The following is an 18,855-nucleotide window of genomic DNA, read 5'->3' on the forward strand; positions in this document are numbered from 1 at the left end:
AGGGAGGCAGAGGTTGCAGTGAGCTGAGATCGCACCACTACACTCCAGCCTGGGTGACAGGGCAAGACTCCATCTCAAAAAACAAGAACAACCACAAAAATGGGTTGGTATCTCAAAGGGATACCAAGGGTGAGGGTTAAATTAAGTAGATAATCCACATCAAGGTGCTCTGCACTCTCAATGACAAGGAATAGGAGGAGGTCTGAAAATGCTAGTTTCCCTCAGTGTCTTCCCTTCTCCAACCCGTAGTAGCTGCCAAGAGAGCCCACCAGCAAGAGGCCAAAGAAAACAGAAGCTCTTTATGCGAAATCACAAGGACAGACAGGGGAATGTGGGGGATGGACAGGAGGAGGGCCTGGGCGGGCTGCCTGCCTTTTGGCACCTCGTGCCCAGGCGAGTTCCCGGACCCATCCAGGAGCTCTTAGTTCGTTCAGTCAATTCCTTGACATTTGATGTGCCTGGCTCAGAACTGGGCGCTGGGGACATCTAGGTGCATAAAGCCAGGTTGCATTCTGACAGGAGAGAGGCAAGCCAACTGGCCAGGACAGGCCTCCCGCTTTATTCACAGATTTAGATGCCGTTCCATCTGCTCTCGAAGTTTGAATTTCTGGATCTGGAGGAAAGAAAAAGGAGTTAGGGTGACCAGCTGTCTTGGTTCACCCAAGAATAAGGGGTTTCTCAGGCTCTTAGTGCCAAAACAGGGAAAGTCCCCAGGCAAACCAGGATTAGGTGACCTGGTCACCCTACTGCCAGCATCTCCACACCCATTGCTGAAGGAAATAGAGGTGGGGCCCCATGGGTCCCCAGAGCCCAGGCTGCCCTCCCCAGTCTCCTCTACCTTACACACCTTTCCTGAGATGGTGAGGGGGTAGTTTGTGACAAACACGATGTACCTCGGAATCTTGAAGTGAGAGATCTGCAGACCAGAGGGAGGGAGGTAAGGCGTGAGGCTGGGCAAGCTCACAGGGGTATGGGTAGGCGACCAGGGGCTGGCCTGGCCGGGAGTCAGCTTCATCAAGGGCAGAGCAATCCCCGCCCCGGGCTGGTTGGCAAAGGAGTGGGTGAGCAAAGAACCGAGCAGCATCAGCTTGGTTGGGCGGAGGCTCCCACCTTCCCTTTGCAGAAAGCTTTGATCTCCTCCACCGTGGTCTCCTCCCCCTCCTTCAGCCGAATGCAGGCACAAATCTCTTCCCCCATCCGATCGTCCTTCACTCCCACCACCTTCCAGGGCCAGAGAAAAATATCAGACATCACCGTGTTCATGTGTGTTTCTTGTTTCTGGGGGTTCACCTGAGCCAGGTGCCTCACCTGCACTTCCTGCACCTTCGGGTGTGTGTGAAAGAAGTCCTCGAGCTCTGCGGGGTAGATGTTCTCACCACCCCGGATGATCATATCCTTAGAGCGGCCCACGATCTTGCAGAAGCCCTGCTCGTTCATTGTGGCGACATCTCTGTAAGGAAAGCCCAGGGGCAACCTGTCATCTCTGCCTTGTTCACTCACTTGCTTGCTCACTCGTGAAACATTTATTGACCAGCCTACTATATGTCTTCCACTGCTCTAGACTCTGGGAGACATAGCAGGAACAAGACACAGTCTCTGGAATTAATAGTCTAGTAAGGGGAGGGGAGGCAGACAAAAACAAAACAATACCTATAACATATTCTCTCTCTCTCAACATATCTACACATAGCTTTTCACGACTGGCTTCTTTCCAGGTCTCAGCTCAAATGTCTCCAGACATCTTCTCTGTCCACTCAATCTAAGGGAAGCTCCCCTCCCCACCACAGCCACTTTCTCTCCTATAACCCTATTTCATTTTCTTGGTGTTTTTTGTTTGTTCGTTTGTTTGTTTGCTTTTGAGATGGAGTCCTGCTCTGTCGCCCAGGCTGGAGTGCAGGGGCACGATCTCGGTTCACTGCAACCTCCATCTCCCGGGTTACAGCGATTCTCCTGCCTCAGCCTCCCGAGTAGCTGGGACTACAGGCACACGCCGCCACCACGTCTGGCTAATCTTTGTATTTTTAGTAGAGGTGAGGTTTCACTGTGCTGGTCAGGCTGGTCTCAAACTTCTGACCTCAGGTGATCCACCCGCCTTGGCCTCCCAAAGTGCTGAGATTACAGGTGTGAGCCACCGCGCCTGGCCTATTTTCTTGGTGTTATTTATCGATGTTGGGCATCATAAGTCTTCCTCCAAAAAGCAGGATCCTTCTCATCTTACTTTCCTCTGGACCTCCAGCAGCGAGAACGGTGCTAGCACATAAGGAATTCTAATAAGAATTTGCTGAGCTGACAAATGAGTGACTGAATCTGGACTCAGATTTTGCAGCTGCTGGTGTAGGGTGATGACCCAGTTACTTTCTTCTGTGCTACGTATGATCATCCCCACCATGTACATTTTGGAAAATAAGACTCCAGCATGTGAGGGGTCATCTTGATACCCACATCCTCACGGTGCCAGGTTAATGTTCCCGGCTCAGCCTCAAGATCTCCAGTCTCCCCTGAGCAGCCAGAGCCTCCACCCTGCCCTGCCTTCTCACCCTGTCCGATACCACTTGTCCTGATCCACTGCTTCCTCCGTCTTCTGAGGCTCGCCCCAGTAGCCCAGCATGACGCAGTACCCTCGGATGCACAGCTCCCCGGGTGTGTTCAGCTCTGCCAGCGTCCCCGCCTCCATGTTCATGATCCGGGCCTGGGACAGGATGGCCTCAGGTTGGGGCTTCCTATCCTCTTGCTTCAGGATAGGTGGTCCTTGGAAATGGAGAGAGCTTTGCCTGCCCCCAACCCCCCAACCCAACTGCCTGGAATGAGGCCCCCTGGCTCTGCTTATCCCCATCCAGAGAAGGGAGACAAAGGCTAGAGTCAACCCAAAGCCAGTCAGAGACCTGAGCTGGGCATGAAAGAAGAGCTGAGTCCCAGGCTGGGAGTGCTGAGGAAACAGAGCGGGCAGGCAGCTGCTGCAAAGAAAGAGGTTTGTGGACTGCAGAGCCAGCTGAAGAATTATAAACCGTGCAGAGGAGAAGGGAGTCTCCTCTTACTTCCCATTAAGGAGCAAATAAGCCAAAGAGGGTGGCATGGCAACACCATGTGAATAGGAGAGGCAGAGTCTGAAAGCCTGGTAGAGAAAAGAGCCATGGCCACCGTGCCAAGGAAAGCTGAGCCTCTGTGTGCCTCAGTGTCTGCGTCCGTGAAATGGGGTGAGTAATGCCTGCCCCTGTTTCCCTTCCATGTGGGCATCCTAGTGAGAGTGGCAGTGCAGCTGTAGCACACACGGGAGGGGGCTCACATCCCTACTCAATCCCTGGGTACACGGCTGCTCTGGTGGGAGGGCAGGGCAGATTCACGCCAGGACAGCGGTCAGCCCCAGGGGAAGCAGCTGCTTGTGCACAGGGGCAGCGATCCCCCAGGGGCGGGAGCAGAAGGGTGCAGGGGAAATCAGGAGCCAGCTGGCACAGCCCCAGTGTTGGAGCAGGAAAGGAGGCATGGCTGGGCATTTGAGATTGAGATGTACTCTGGGGCAACCTTTGAGGGGCAAAGAGACCCCCCCAAAGGGATAGGCTGCTTGGGAAATGAAGTGTTTACGCCAAGCAAGAAGAGGAACTCTGCTGAAGTGAGAGGCGAGGACCACTGGAGGAAAAGAAGCTGTGTAGGAAAACTCTCTGTGCTCTGGCTCCTCTTTGAGGCTACCCTGACTGCCCTGAAACAGACAGTGGGCTTGGCAAAAACACACCTCAGACAGGAAGGGAGGCCGCGGAGAAGTTCAGCTGGCAGCCGCTCACAGCCACTGTTCCAGCTCTTCCCCTTTCATGCTTAGCCCACAGAGAACACTCCGGGCCAGGCTTAGCACACCCCTGCTGCTGGGGGCCTCTAGGCATCCTGAGTGAGCCATTTGACTCTCTCACTGAAAGCAACAGATGTCCCAGCGGGGTGCACCCCAGTTGGGTGACGAGAGGTGGGACTTCCGAGTCTTGGTCGGGGGCTCACCTCCGTGTGAGGCATAATTCTGCCCACGCTTTCTGCCTTCTGCTCCACAGTGTCCTCAGGGAAGTGGGCAAATGTCACGGGACTGTTCTCTGTGGTTCCATAAGCAACCTAGAGGGTCCAGAAAGGGTGTGTGAAGAGGGCTCAGCACGTGCAGAGGGATCAGGTGAGCTATCTGAGGAAATGGGAAGGAATTCATAAAAGAAAAGGAAGTGGAGGGCAGCTGAATGGTGGAAACAGAGACATCATTGGTAGGGGCCTGGGGTCAGGAGGCAGAGGTGCTGGGAGTGAGCAGACTAGATCTCTGCAGGGCCCCAGATCTGAAAGAAAATTGAGAGCAGGGACACCATTCTCTTCCAGCTGGAGCTCTCTCAGTGTCCCGTTTCCCTGGAGCAGCCACCTGTCTGTGCCTGTGGCTCCGGTATTACCAACACCCCACACTTCTTCCCCCATCCCCTGGCTGCCTTAATCCCACCTTCCTGATTTCAGGCCACATCCCCTGCTCCTCCCTTCCAAGCTGAAGGCCCCATAAACTTGATGAGAAAGCCAGCCCGCCTTGGCCCAGCTAGGAGTGGCACAGACACAACCCCACCCCTGCATTCTGCAAACCCTGAACAAGTGCCTGGCCTTGGAGCAGGCGTCCCCCAAGCTCTGGAGAGTTTCCCGTGAATGTATTTCCATCAAAATAAAAAAACAACCTAAGCAGTGATTTTAAAAACCAGTGGTACCCCCGCCCCACCTCCCCCATTTCCAGTGGTTGGAAAGCCTGAGCAACAGAAAAACCAGAAGCCAGCCTTGGAGAAGCCTAAATACCATCAAGGAATGGTCTAGGCCAAGTATGACCCCCCTATCCTAGAGGCAAGGGGCAGAGAGGTTTGGGAAAAGGGCAGGCCCTGGAAACCAGGCCCCAACACGGGGGTACTGGGTAAGGGAAGAGAGGCTAGTTACCCCGTATCCTAGGTCCCCTTTAATCAACGGACACCAGATCTCATCCATCCTCCTCCCTGCACCAAGCTTCCCCCATATCAGCTGCTCTGGCTCTGGCACGGCTGGGGTTTGGTTCAATGTGGGTTCTGGTTTCTCCTTCCACCCCTCATCACAGACAATATCCTGTGCCAGGCAGCTTGCAGCTCACCCTGAGGCCAGAGCTGTGACCCTGCCTGCTCACCCTCCCCTTTCCACAGGAATCCGGACATCGTGGCTGGCAAATGGGCACACAGAAATCTGGCGGGCTGGGGCGGGACTGCCCACAGAACTTAGGGTCTGGCAGCCAGAGCCGTCCAGGGCTGGTCCCTCGACCTGCCCCACCCCCTCCCGCACCCTTCCTCACAGTCCTGGGGCCACTGCCCGAATGTGGCCTCTGCCAAGTACACCTCGGCGCCACTCAGCCGCCACCCTGAGACCCCTCAGGGGCGGGTCCTGACCACTAGGGTTGGGGATGAGGGATGGAGATATTTCGGGGCGATGAAGGAGGGGGGATGGTGCGACTGTGCTTGTGGCCTGTGGTTTCCAGGTGTGTTTGCCATTCCTGTGGGCCACTCTCCCCCACTTCCCACTTTTCTGCTTAGCCTTCAGCGGTGGAAAAAGGGGATGAGAGCGCCGGGGACAGAAACGCAAGCGGGGTTGGGAGAGAGGGGTGGGGGCGCGCCCGAGGGTGGGGAAGGAGCTCGGGTCTCCCCAGGGCCAGCTTTGGCCCGTCGAGTCCGAAGTGGGTGCCCGTCGAGTCCGAAGTGGGAGCTCGACGCTCTCACGCTCGGCCAGCGCCGCACAAGCGCCCCTTTAAAGCGCCGCCAGCTGGCCCACCGCAGGGAGACGCGTCCGGCTGTCCGGCCCCGCTTCCTCCGGCCTCGCATCCAGGGCACCCAGCCGAGCGCGTGTGGATGGCCCCGCGTAGAGGCTCAAACCTGAGCAAACAAATAAGTTCAGGGAACGCCTCCCTCTCTCCGATGTAAACTCGGGGCTCCAGACATAACCATTCCCCCTTCCCAGAAAAGCCCCGGGAAAGGCGGTAGGCAGAGGAGCACATAGGAGAGCAGGGGGCTAGAGCCGGGGCTCGGGGGCCACGGTTCCATCCCCTCATGCACGGTCGCCGGCTGGGGGAAGGGCCCCGCCCCCTTCCCCGTGGAGGGCGGGGGCGCATCTTTGGGCGCGAGCGAGTTAAGCCCAGTGGCCTCGATGCTCCACGTAGGAGCTGGCTCGGCTGCCGGCTGCGGTCAGGGCCACCGTATAAAGAGGGCGGCAGACCCGAGCGCCCAGGACTCGCCGCTGCCCGCGCCCCGCCGCCGCTGCTGCCCCCAGCCCCGGCCCCAGGCGTCCCAGCCATGGTCCGCCCAATGCTCTTGCTCATCCTCGGCCTCCTGGCTGGTCTGCTGCCGGCGCTGGCCGCCTGCCCCCAGAACTGCCACTGCCACGGCGACCTGCAGCACGTCATCTGCGACAAGGTGGGGCTGCAGAAGATCCCCAAGGTGTCAGAGAAGACCAAGCTGCTCAACCTACAGCGCAACAACTTCCCAGTGCTGGCTGCCAATTCGTTTCGGGCCATGCCGAACCTCGTGTCGTTGCACCTGCAGCACTGCCAGATCCGCGAGGTGGCCGCCGGTGCCTTCCGCGGCCTCAAGCAGCTCATCTACTTGTACCTGTCCCATAACGACATCCGCGTGCTGCGCGCAGGCGCCTTCGACGACCTGACCGAGCTGACCTACCTCTACCTGGACCACAACAAGGTCACTGAGCTGCCCCGGGGGTTGCTCTCCCCGCTGGTCAACCTCTTCATCTTGCAGCTCAACAACAACAAGATCCGTGAGCTGCGCGCAGGCGCCTTCCAGGGAGCCAAGGACCTGCGCTGGCTCTACCTGTCGGAAAACGCGCTGAGCTCCCTGCAACCCGGGGCCCTGGACGACGTGGAGAACCTCGCCAAATTCCACGTGGACAGGAACCAGCTGTCCAGCTACCCCTCGGCTGCCCTGAGCAAGCTACGGGTGGTGGAGGAGCTGAAGCTGTCCCACAACCCCCTGAAAAGCATCCCGGACAATGCCTTCCAGTCCTTTGGCAGATACCTGGAGACCCTCTTGCTAGACAACACCAACCTGGAGAAGGTGAGCTCCTGGCTGTGGGCTCTGCCCCGGTTCCTTCTTCCCTTCCTGGAGGCCCCAGGAGCCAGGGCCACAGCTGGCACCATCCCCTGTCCCCAGGTTCCCTGTCCCTCTGGCTATCTCCAAGGTGAGCATCTCTGCCCTCTCCCTTCCTCACCTTGTCACATCCCTACCCTAATCCCTGTCTGCTGCCAGTCTCGGCCACTGCCCTCCTAGGATTCTTACATATAAAAGGAGTGGGGCTGCCCTGGCCCCACAAATGGCCCCCTAGTGCCATCTCCAGTGCTCCCAAACCCCCAACTGTGAGCAGCAGCCACCTCTTCCTGTTGGGCCTTCCACCCCTCCTCTGCTGTTTTTCCCCGTCTCCAGTAAACCTACCACCCCATAAAGGAAGGTTTGTTTATTGAGGAGCCTTCCAGAGGAGCTGGGCAGATCAGGCCCACAAAGAGACCCTGTTCCTGGTGGGGGCTGTGCATGTGTGCTAAGGGATAGTGGGGGACTGGGGAGTGAGGCGAAGCAAATGCCTGAGAAAGACGTTCTCCATGCCCCATAGAGGCCCCGGTGGATGGCCCTGCCCAATCCACACAGACACAATTCACTGCATTCTCAAGTCCATTTGCAGCTCAGTAGGCATGGGACCAAGGGCTCCCCCAGGATGCAAGCATCGTGCCCATGGGCTCCCTGAAGGGGCAAAGGCAAGACCACTATTGTCAGTCCTTGGCACAAGACCCCAGGTGTCTCTCCACAGAGAAGACTGGTGTGACTCACTGTCTCCAGACTGCTAACTGCCCTTTGCCCTCCCCTGTCACTAGACCCATCTCCTGTCTGCATCCTCACTCATTCCTTTCTCCCCTGGGGTGCTCAGTGTCTGGCCAGGTGGGACTACCTTGGATCAGAGCAGAATCCCTTCTCTGGGACTGGAAAAATCACCCTGGTACAGAAGCTTCAGCCAGGAGGTTTGGGTGGGGACCAACAAGGTAGAGGAGAGTCTGGTTACTGGAGACCTTCATACCTCAACGTGGGCCACAGGAAAGGGTACGGGCGTGGAGATGTGGGCAGAATCTCACTTGGGCAGCAGCCAACCTTTGTCTGGGTGGAAGGAGCCTGCTCAAGCCTGCCCTTCTTCAGCCCTGCCTCTCCCCAGCTGAAGTTGGAGTCCCCTGTGGCCCACCAGTGCCAGAGTGGTCTTTCAGTGGGCAGCAGAGCAGCGAATCAGGGGCTGGTTTGGGGCAGGGGAGGCCAGACAGGAATTGTGGCGCCTGGGCAAAGGTGTGGGCACCAATATAACATTTCCTCTGGAGCCGTCCAACCTGGCCAAAGGCTCCACCAAGGTGGCTTCACAAATAGCGTCTGACTGGCAGTGGGGGAGCAGTGAGGACAGAGCTGGGGGAAGTCCTGGGACCCTGGGACTGTGGGGAGCCTGGGCCCACTGCCCACTCCACCAAGCACAGACCAAGTTCACCGTGTACCAGTTTGGGTTGCTGGGGCCAAACTCTGGCAGCCCCACAGTCCCAGTGTTTGTGCAGGGATTGTGGTGCCAGGGGAAGAGGAGCTGGGTGTGGTCCTGTGGCTACTGTTTACCCACTGCTGTGACCCAGGGCAAAGGACTGCGCTTTTTCCGTTTCCCCATTTGCATATTGAAAATAACACCACCTGGCCGGGCGTGGTGGCTCACACCTGTAATCCCAGCACTTTGGGAGGCTGAGGCGGGCAGATCACGAGGTCAGGAGATCGAGACCATCGTGGCTAACACGGTGAAACCCCGTCTCTACTAAAAAAATACAAAAAAAATTAGCCAGGCATGGTGGCAGGCACCTGTAGTCCCAGCTACTCAGGAGACTGAAGCCAGAGAATGGCATGAACCCAGGAGGCGAGGCGGAGCTTGCAGTGAGCCGAGATCGCGCCACTGTGCTCCAGCCTGGGCAACAGAGTGAGACTCCGTCTCAAAAAAAAAAAAAACAGAAAAGAAAAGAACACCATCTGTCTCAAAGGGGGTTGTGTAGATTGGATTATCTGAGACTACTTGGTCATACTGCTTTGAAAACTGGGAAACTCCTTAAAGTGCTATGGCTCAGGTTCAGGGAAGGATCTTGCCCCTCTGGCGCTCGGGTGCTTACTCATTCACTTATGACCACCTTGCTCCCCAGTTCTCAGATGGTGCCTTCCTGGGTGTAACCACGCTGAAACACGTCCATTTGGAGAACAACCGCCTGAACCAGCTACCCTCCAACTTCCCCTTCGACAGCCTGGAGACCCTCACCCTTACCAACAACCCCTGGAAGTGTACCTGCCAGCTCCGGGGCCTTCGGCAGTAAGAACAACCCCACGTCACTCCCAGAGCCCACCCATATGTGATAGAGGCACATTAGCCCTGCATTAAGACATGTTGGACATGCATCCTAGATTTGCTACCTAATAAGCATGGGACCCTGGGAACCTCAGTTTCCCCATTTGTAAAATGAAGATGACAGCTTCAGACTATCCTGTGGCCAACTCAATGCTGGCCCCATAGTTCACTGCCCTTCCCCCCAGCACTCCCACCTTCTTCCCCAGCCCCAGCAAATTTCTGTCTCTCCAGGTGGCTGGAAGCCAAGGCCTCCCGCCCAGATGCCACCTGTGCCTCACCTGCCAAGTTCAAGGGCCAGCACATCCGTGACACGGACGCCTTCCGCAGCTGCAAGTTCCCCACCAAGAGGTCCAAGAAAGCTGGTCGCCATTAAACAGGTAGGGGCTGAGTAAACAGGTCCCCTATGTCCCTCTTTGGCGATTCCAGCAAGTGAGCTGGTATCTTCCAGGATACCCCCTGCCCCTGGATGGTCAGGCAGACCCTCCATTTTTCCAGAGAGAGGAGGGGAGGACTGGGTCCCCTTTCGAAGGGAGGAAAAGGTCCTGCCCAGGACTTCTACCATTTTCTCCAAGCATCATCTGGGTTGTTGGAGTACTGACATCGATCCTTGCCTCCTTGCAGGTTCTGACCCAGCCAGTCCTGGTGACTGGCCTCTGCCTTCCACCGGAGAGACTACTGACCTTCCCACCTCCACCCCTACCTTCTCCCCACAGCCTCTGCTGATGCACAGAGCTGCCTACACCTAGACACGTCCTGGCAGGGGGCCTCGCGCACTCCACTACCAACCCAGCTCCACCCAGCAGTGTCCTGGGGAGAAGGAAGGCTGAGCCTCTCCCCAGGCTTCATGCCTTCCCCACCCTCCAGCTCCTCTCAGAGAAGCTGTTGCTGAGACCCCCGCAAGTCAATCAGAACCACAACGGGTTGGTCATCAGGATGGCCACCCTCCCAGGATCATCCTTCCTCCGTTCCTCTTTCCCTGCCACGTGGAAACAATCATCAGGTCCTTGCCCCACCCCTTGCTTCCAGAAAGGGTTTTAAGGCCCATGCCCCAACTCTGCCAGCCCCCACCTGCCAGGACGTTCTAGCAGAACATCGGTGCTTTGCTGCCCGTCTTCCCATGCTACAATTTCTTCCTGAGATTTCTATAAATATAAATGTATGTATGTATTATATTCACTCCCCTGCCACCTATCTCCTTCACCCACCAGGTGCTGATGAGGTCAGACTATCTTTTCTCACATCTGCTTTCTGGAAGGAGGGCTGGCTGAGAGGGTCTCCTTTGAACATCTGGCCTGGGCTCATCCCCATGTCTGTCAATCTGTTGTCATCCCAGGCCTGGCCTGCCCACAGCCCGGGCCCCGGTCACCACTCACCACCAGGTCCTTCATATTTATCTTGTTGATGATGGCTCGGATCAACTCTGGAGGTGCAGGGGACCCAGCAATGACACCTGAATCAGAGAGAGGGCTGACACAGCTCCCCAATTCTCCAGGCCCAGTGGAGTCCTTTCACCTACAGCTCATCCAAGGGAGGAACATTCCCTTTTCTCCCCTGACCCCGAGCCTTTCCTACACCTGGCAGCTGGCCCTGGGCTGGTGTCCAGGGACACTGGGGATCTCCCTCCCTCCCACCCACATTTTTACAGTGTCCTTCTTGCCCCCTAAATAAAAGACTGGGAGCATAGCTAACTCACCCGGGCCATTCCTGTTGGGGAAGCAGCCCCCTCCCCAAGCCTGGCTGCCCTTGGCCCCACCCCACCTCCACACATGGTCGAGATGTCATAACTGGAGAAGTCTGGCTGGTTCAGAATGTCCACGAACATCGTGGGGGTACCATACAGGAAGGAGCCTCTGTATAGGAGGAGGTCTCGAAATTAGGCTTGGAAGTGGAAGGGAACTCCCTGTTCTCACCCACCCCGCCATGAAACTGCAGCAAAGGGAACAGGCAGGAGAAGCTCCTGAGGCAGGAACTGGTCCTCTCCTGGGGTCCTCCACTGTCCCCATCCTCAGTCTCCTGGCTGGAGGGAGAAGGCAGCTTGGAAAGGTGTCAGGGCCCAGGAGTGAGGAACAAGAGGGTTTTATCAGCCCACAAGTAGCCTGTCCACCAGTGCCCACCTCTCTCTGCTGATGGCCTCCAGTGCCTTCTTGCCATTGAAAACGGGAGAGGCCAGGATGAGGGTGGCACCGTACATCAGACACATCATTGTGCCTCCCACGGAACCCAGGCAATGGTACAGGGGGCTGGGCAGGATCATCCGCAACTGCTCTGGTGTCTGGTGATGGAGACAGGAGGCTGGGTCTGTCTTGGAGCCAGAAGCCAGTTCCTCCAGCTGGCAAGGGGAGCCCAGCCAGCCCCCCACCCCTGCCTGAGCCACCCCTCCTGCAGCCTTACCCTGGGCCTAGTGCTGCCTTACCTTCTCATGCAGTTTCAGGCGCTCTCCTAACATGTTGGAGTTGTTGACAATGTTGTAGTGGGAGAGGGTGGCCCCCTTGGGGCTGCCTGTTGTCCCCTGACAAGGCAAACAGGGCATGGCTTGGCCTCCTTCTCATCTCCTTCCCACCCTGGGCCACTGCCTTGAAGAGTACTGGACTGGGAATCAGGAGACAGGGATTGTTGCCCCAGATCCATCTGTTCAGTATATTTGCAAAAGGTCTACCACGATGCCAGGTGTCAGGGTCCAGCAATGCAGAAGGTAAGGTCTCCGTTCTCGTGCCACTTACATGGCCCAGAGAACTCTGCCACCCACAAGCTGGCTTGGGCAAATTCTCTCTCTGGGTCTCTGATTCCTCATCAGCTAAATGAGGGGCAGCCTGTAGCAGTTCTAACCTGTGTTGGTTCAGTGAATCTGCCACTGCACCAGGAACAAGAGGGCTGGAGTGGAGAGGGCGGGGAGCTAGGGGAGGAAATGTGACAAGGACACCAGGTGCTGATATTTTCCGGGGCACAGAGGACAGCTGAAGGCCAGTCTCAGTAAAGAATGCATGCTCTCCTCTGCTGTCTCCCCATTCCCACGGAAGTGTCACAGGGGCAGGGGGCATGTGTCCATCTGGGCTTGGGGCCTGGAGACCTCTGCCCTACCGAGGTGAACTGGATGTTGATGGGGTCATGGCAGGACAGGAACTGCTGGTTGTACTGGAGCTGGTCCAGATGCTGCCGTGTGCTGCCAGCCGCCACCACTTCATCCAGGAGCAGGGTCCCCGGCAAAGGGGCATCCACCGAGATGACTGTGGTCAGATCTGGGAGCCTGGGGGTGCGGACGATGGTGAGAGACGGGCTGAGGGAGGGGGCAGGGTGGATAGGAAGTGAAGGAATCAGGGATGCTGAATGATGCACCACCCACTAACCCGGGACACACCCACCTCTGACTCTTCAAGCCCCCTGGCTGGGCATTGTCCACCTCTGGACAGATCTGCTTCAGGATGTTGTAGTATTGCTGGGTCTTGAATTGCTTGGGGAACACAAGGGCCTTACAGCCCACCTGTGGAAGGGGAGTCCCCCACCTGCAGTCAGCAGGGAGCCCCAGACTAGAGCTCTGGGGGAGTCCTCACTAATCAGCTGCTCTCATACAGATGCACCTGCTTCTGACACACACACCTCCAGCACACTCACAGGCACCACACTCCAAGACAAATGCACACATGTACCAGCCCCAAGACACACACACCACACCCTGAGACACATATGCATCACGTATGAGGATGGACACACACACACACACACACACACACCTCTGCCCTGACACACACATGCCCCCGTCCCCGCACACTCACGCCAGGTTTGTGTCTGACCAACCACCCTCTCCATGGAGTTGGGGCCACCTTCCAACCACACATGGCGTAAGGAAGGACACTGTGCATGCCACCCATCCATGCGTGCCCTAGCTCACACCGCCAGACTCTGACAAGCAGAGCCTGTGCAGCCCCCTGTGCCAGACCCCAGCCGGGCCCCTCACCGACGAATGAACTGTACCTTCTTGAGGACATACTCCAGTTCCATAGCCTGGTAGGCTGGGTTCACAGACACCTGGTGGAAGCGGCGAGGGCATATCAGTATTCTGGGCAGACCCTGTCCCTCCTGCTGCCCCTCCGCCACCAGGAGGCATAGAGGCAGCACTCTACACCCGCCTAACTCCCAGAGGCCTCCTTGGTGGGCCTCAGGAGAAAGCACTACCTGGTTTGAAACCAACAAGGCACTGGTTTGATCCTGGGGCTGAGGGTCTGAGGGGCTCCCCTTGAATGATGTTCCCCCACGCACACCAAGCTGTGCCAAGCAAGCCCCTCCTCACCAGAATGATGCCCGCCTGGGCGGTGGCCAACTGCATGAGCACCCATGCATAGGAGTTAGGTCCCCACATGCCCAGCCGGTCACCTTTGCAGAGGCCAATGCTCAGGAGGCCAGAAGCAGCTTTGTCCACCTAGTGTAAAAGATGGGGCACAAGGGGTGAGAGGGGCAAGCAGGAAGGGGCCCAAGACTCCCACCCTCAGCCCTTAGCCCAGGAGTTCTCATCACAGTCACTGGGGACAAAGGGACAGGCAGATTCCCAGCCTCAGTGGGTCTGCCCTGGAGCCTGCAGTTAAGAAGTGCCCCAGGAGCTGCTGATACAGGAGGCGTTGGACCCCTTGTGCCTCAGTCCTGTCTCCTTCTCCTGCCATCCCTTGGGGTTCTCTGGCAGCCCTAGCACATTGCCCCATAGCCAGGTGCCCACGCTCCTGGTTCTGCCCAGCTAGGGCAGCTTGGGAGCTAGTACTTGCCCACTTTGAGGTTTCCAGGTCAGGACCCACCTCTTCCTTTAGTTGGCCAAAGGTCAACCTGACGTCTTCATGGAGGACGACCAAGGCCTCTCGTTCTGGGACCCTCTGTGCTGTGGTGTCCAGGCACTGGCCCACGGTCTTGCTGTTAAGATGCTTTTTGGTGCACCCCTGAACGTAGCTGAGGCCTCCGATGGGCAGGGAGACCATGCGATCCACCTCTCTGGAACTGTAGGGAGAGGAGCTATGGGTTTGACTGTCCCAGATCAGCCTCCCTGGAACCAAGGGCATGGCACACCCAGCCAAGCCAGAAGGTAGGCTGCTGACAACTTGTTAGAGACCACTAGGTTTTCTCCAGATCTTCTTGTAAGCCTAAAATCCCCCAGACCCTTTTCCCAACCTCAAGCCTAATCCCAAGGCAGCAGGACAGGGACAAGGTTACACCAAGCTGGAGCAAAGGGCCCTACTTCACCTTCCCGGGAAAGGTGAGATGCCCTAGTGAAGCCTGGGAGAGCCTGCCTGTGCAGACAGACAGATCTTACAAAGCAGGATCATGCCTTCACCCCCAGCCCCTGCCTCCTGGAGAATAAACAGGTCACTGGGGTCCTTCCTGAGGAACCAGGGAAGCGTGCCTGGACCCTGGGCTTGAATCCAAGGCCTTAGGATTTTAGACTCCTTGGTGGGCCAGTTTTTCTCCTGAGGGCCTGAAAGCCAAAGACAGAATAGGAAAGGGATAAAGGAGAGAGCAGATGGAGGCCCTAAGAGAGGCAGCTGGGAGGCCCCTGTTATTCCACAGGCTTGTAGGTGTCCAGTGCCAGGTGCTAAAGATCCTGGGCACCTGCAGATGAAGAAGAAAGCCCCTATACGCCAAATGGCACCTGGGCTCCAGCTCCCACTCTCAGATGATGTCACAAGGCAGGCAGTTTCTATCTCCAGGGAATTAAGAAGCTGGCTGAAAGCAGCCAGTTAAGGCAAAGGGGCCAGATGTCAGAAGAGCAAGGGGCACCAAGATCCTGAGATTTCTGAGCTGGGGATGTTGAGTGGAGGAAGCAGCCAGCTCGGGACCTGGCTCAGGTTCTAGTCTGGGGCCGGGACTCTTCACTTCTCACATGTGGCTGCCTATCCATCTCAGGGCACAGGTGGAAGCAGGTCTGGGTAGAGGCCTGGGTGGTCACGGGAGCAGTAACCTACTCCCCACTTTTTTCCATCGGCCTTTCAGGAACTACCCATCTCCTCCCAGCCCTGCCAGGTAAGAGACGACCCCTAAGTAAGGGCACGTCAAGCTGGAGGAGAACCTGCACTTCCATTACTGCTCCACTGAACTTTCCCCACCTTTTATTAACTGTGGCACCTGAGCCAGGCACAGCGGCTCACACCTGTAAAGTCATGCCAGCACTTTGGGAGGCTGCAGCAGGAGGACTGCTTGAGCCCAGGAGTTCGAGACCAGCCTGGGCAATATAGGGAAACCCTGTCTCTATGAAACATTTTAAACAATTAACCAGGTATGGCGGCGCATGCCTGTAGTCCCAGCTACTCTGGGGGTTGAAGGGGGAGGATCACTTGAGCCTGGGAGGCAGAGGTTGCAGTGAGTCATGGTTGCGCCACTGCACTTGAGCCTGGGTGACAGAGAGAGGCCCTGTCTCAAACAACAAACCAATAAAACCCAGTGGGACCTGGCAAGTTATCTGTTTACTCTTTGGCTAGAAGGGGATGAAGAAACTGCCTTGCCTATTACACAGCGGGGCCATGAGGTTTAAGTGTGAACAGGCCTGCAAAGGTGCTTTGGGAATGGTGAAGTGCTCTGTAGTCGACAGGCATTTTACCGTCCATTCATGGCATTTATTGACCACGCATTCAACACACATTCAGTGAGCACCCGTATGTGCCAAGTACTATGCTAGGACTAGAGATAGAACAAGCCACAGTCCTTCCTCTAAGAAGCTCCCTGTCTCTGGGGGAATTAGACATATTAGCTCTTCGTGGGTGGGAACAGCCTAGAAAATCAGGAAATGGGAGCCATGAGGCAGACTGTGGGGGGAATCCCAGCCCATCTGAGGCCCATTCTCTGTCCCCTCAAAGCTGGGTTAAGGTAGCCTCTCTTAGACCTGGGCCCTGGGGCCCCCCACACTATGGCCTCCTCAGCCCTACAGAGTAATTAGCCAACATTTATTCCTCCAACAAATATTTAGGAAACACCCACCACAGAGAAGGCCCAATGGTAAAAAATGAACAAAACCAAATACAGTCCCTGTCCTTGCAGAGATAACGGTCTGGTGGGAAAGAGAGGAGTGCAGTCAACCTTAGTAATGATGAATGTATGTTTAGAAAGCTGAGATAAGGAAGGGGCCATGGTCCTAGGAGCACCTGTAAGAGGGAACCTGGGATCACCTGGGGCTCCAAGGAAAACTCCCTTAAGAAATTTATGCCTAAGCTGAGAGCTGAAGGGTGAGGAAGTATTAATCATCAGAGAAGGGAGAGGAGGGCTTTTCCAGCAGAGGAGAGCTTGTCTCTGTGGCTGGGGCACGGAAAATGAGAGGGAGTGCTGTGAGAATGGGAGGGTGACTGGAACTTGAACCCAGCTGAAATCAAAGGGTCCAGAGCAGAGGACATTGGGCCTTGAAGAATGAGGAGAGCCCCCAAACTCCAGGTTCTGGGGTTGGAGTTTTCTCCACCCATGGGCCCAAGTGGACCCACATCATTTATGAAGTGAAGAGGGATGGATGGATGTTGGAACCAGGATCTGTGTTTATGGGCTGATCCCTCCCTTGTCCCTCCAGGGACATCAGAAGGAACCTTCTCAACCAGTGTCACTCCCTCCTCCAAGTGACAGTTTTTCAAGATGTGGTCCATGGACAGCTGCTTCGGAATCATCTCAGGATCTCACAAAGAATGCAAATTCCTGGGCCCCTGCAGTGCCTACTCATTGCAGAGCTTCTGGGGAGTGGACCAGGGGAATCTGAATTTTTAACAGAATCCCATGTGATTCTGATGTGGGACTGGGTGAGAAGGATTCTATGAATCACACTTTGACAACCACTCTCTTGGCCATCTAAGCCACCCCAACCGCCTTTGACTCATCTATTCAAGCAAGCTTTAGTGAGCACCTACTATGTGCCAGCCCTGTGCCAGGTGCTAGGGATACAGGGATGGATAAGATACTGCTCCCAGCCCTCTAAGTAGTCACAGTGTGGTAGGAAGAGAAATGTATGTAAACAAATCATTTCAACTCTCGGATTAAGACTATTCGGTAAAGAAGAGAACCAAAGGAAGATAACCTACTCTCTCCTAGGGGTACATGGGACAGAAGTGGGGTTTCTTTCCCTACACTCCCCACATCTCAGCTACCAACCTTAGCTCCTCCTGCTTCTCCCCCTTGTAATTTCACTCAATTCCATATGTCTATGAAATCTGTGGGCCCTCAGGGTCTACGGAAATCTGCCAAAGTCTAGAGTGGAAAACTGGTCCTCTTCCCATCCCACTAGTGATGAAGGAAGATGCTGCATGTCCCTCCAAACCTCCACACCCTCCTGGCCAGAGATGGCTACCAATGGTGTGGTCCTCAGCCTAGGGGGCCCAGGGAGCTTCTACCTGGAGTCCACCAGGGACTGCCTAGCACATATCCAGTGATGGCCTGGAAGGTCTGGAAGCCAGAGCACACCTTCTCCTATGGGAACAGAATTTGCTCTGTTCACATTCCCACCTAGGTCTGAGTAAGAGCTCAGAAACTGTCACCTAGAGCAGGCCAGCAAGGACACGCAGTTCTAGGAATAGGGTGTGACACCTGGACTTCCCAGAGGTCTTTTTTTCATTTTTTTTTCTTTGTTTGTCTGTTTGTCTTTGAGAAAGGATCCCACTCTGTCATCTGGGCTAGAGTGCAGTGGTGCAACCACAGCTCACTGAAGCCTCGACCTCCCAAACTCAAGCAATCCTCCCATCTCAGCCTCCCAAGTAGCTGGGACTACAGGTGTGTGCCACCACACCCAGTTAATTTTAATTTTTATTTTTTGGTAGAGATGGAGTCTTACTATGTTGCCAGAACTGGTCTCGAACTCCTGGGCTCAAGTGATTCTCCCACCTTGGCATCCCAAAGTCCTGGGATTACAGGTGTGAGCCACCGCACCTGGCCACCGGGCACCTTTTTTATTTTATTTTATTTTTATTATTATTTTTTAAGGCAGAGTTTCGCTCTCGTTGTCAGGCTGGAGTGCAATGGCGTGATCTCGGCTCACCACAACCTCCGCCTCCTGGGTTCAAACGATTCTCCTGCCTCAGCCTCCCGAGTACCTGGGATTACAGGCATGCGCCACCATGCCCGGCTAATTTTGTATTTTTAGTAGAGACAGAGTTTCTCCAGGTTGGTCAGGCTGTTCTCAAACTCCCGACCTCAGGTGATCCGCCTGCCTTGGCCTCCCAAAGTGCTAGGATTACAGGCGTGAGCCACCGCGCCAGGCCACCAGGTACCTTTTCATCAGAGGGTGCAGTGTTAAGGATGAGGCTGTTCCCACCTCTTGCAGATCACCTGTCTGCTTGGCCAAAGCAGTGTGATTTATCTCAGCTTCTCTCTTCAGGGTTTCTGTGCCAAGGCTCCAGGTCATTGGCCCTGAGTAGAAACTGAGGAGTACACTGTGGACAAGAGCCTTCTCCTCCATGAAAGACAGGAAGTCAGCCTAAGGGTTTGGATCTCCCAAGG

At 56.0% G+C, this 18,855-nt stretch overlaps 2 protein-coding genes across 2 annotated transcripts in view; one reads left to right on the forward strand and one right to left on the reverse strand.

Moving 5' to 3' along the window:
* Positions 1-277: 277 nt before the first annotated feature.
* The window catches only part of ACSF2 (acyl-CoA synthetase family member 2), a 48,658-nt gene continuing 30,080 nt past the window's right edge, over positions 278-18,855 (reverse strand). Inside the window, exons 2-16 of the mRNA XM_054460157.2 lie at positions 14,199-14,394; positions 13,703-13,831; positions 13,387-13,440; positions 12,777-12,895; positions 12,496-12,661; positions 11,831-11,926; positions 11,532-11,689; positions 11,176-11,267; positions 10,791-10,867; positions 3,982-4,089; positions 2,538-2,689; positions 1,309-1,450; positions 1,111-1,221; positions 848-916; positions 278-613 (exon numbers count right to left, since the gene is read on the reverse strand). Coding sequence (XP_054316132.1) covers positions 563-613; positions 848-916; positions 1,111-1,221; positions 1,309-1,450; positions 2,538-2,689; positions 3,982-4,089; positions 10,791-10,867; positions 11,176-11,267; positions 11,532-11,689; positions 11,831-11,926; positions 12,496-12,661; positions 12,777-12,895; positions 13,387-13,440; positions 13,703-13,831; positions 14,199-14,394 — 1,720 coding nt within the window. The 3' untranslated portion in view covers positions 278-562. The remainder of the gene's footprint in view (positions 614-847; positions 917-1,110; positions 1,222-1,308; positions 1,451-2,537; positions 2,690-3,981; positions 4,090-10,790; positions 10,868-11,175; positions 11,268-11,531; positions 11,690-11,830; positions 11,927-12,495; positions 12,662-12,776; positions 12,896-13,386; positions 13,441-13,702; positions 13,832-14,198; positions 14,395-18,855) is intronic.
* CHAD (chondroadherin) lies at positions 6,136-10,589 on the forward strand. Its single transcript, XM_054460158.2, has 4 exons — positions 6,136-7,073; positions 9,218-9,381; positions 9,649-9,794; positions 10,039-10,589. The coding sequence occupies exons 1-3, from the start codon at positions 6,300-6,302 to the stop codon at positions 9,788-9,790; spliced, it is 1,080 nt and encodes a 359-aa protein (XP_054316133.1). The 5' UTR covers positions 6,136-6,299; the 3' UTR covers positions 9,791-9,794; positions 10,039-10,589.

This window comes from Pongo pygmaeus, chromosome 19, assembly GCF_028885625.2.
Source record: "Pongo pygmaeus isolate AG05252 chromosome 19, NHGRI_mPonPyg2-v2.0_pri, whole genome shotgun sequence".
Lineage (NCBI taxonomy): Eukaryota > Metazoa > Chordata > Mammalia > Primates > Hominidae > Pongo > Pongo pygmaeus.

Excerpts from the sequence above, each read along its gene's own strand:
- CHAD (XM_054460158.2), top strand. The coding sequence starts at position 6,300 with ATGGTCCGCCCAATGCTCTTGCTCATCCTCGGCCTCCTGGCTGGTCTG. Across the intron at positions 7,074-9,217 it reads ACAACACCAACCTGGAGAAG|TTCTCAGATGGTGCCTTCCT; the intron begins GTGAGCTCCTGG and ends CTTGCTCCCCAG. Across the intron at positions 9,382-9,648 it reads CAGCTCCGGGGCCTTCGGCA|GTGGCTGGAAGCCAAGGCCT; the intron begins GTAAGAACAACC and ends CTGTCTCTCCAG.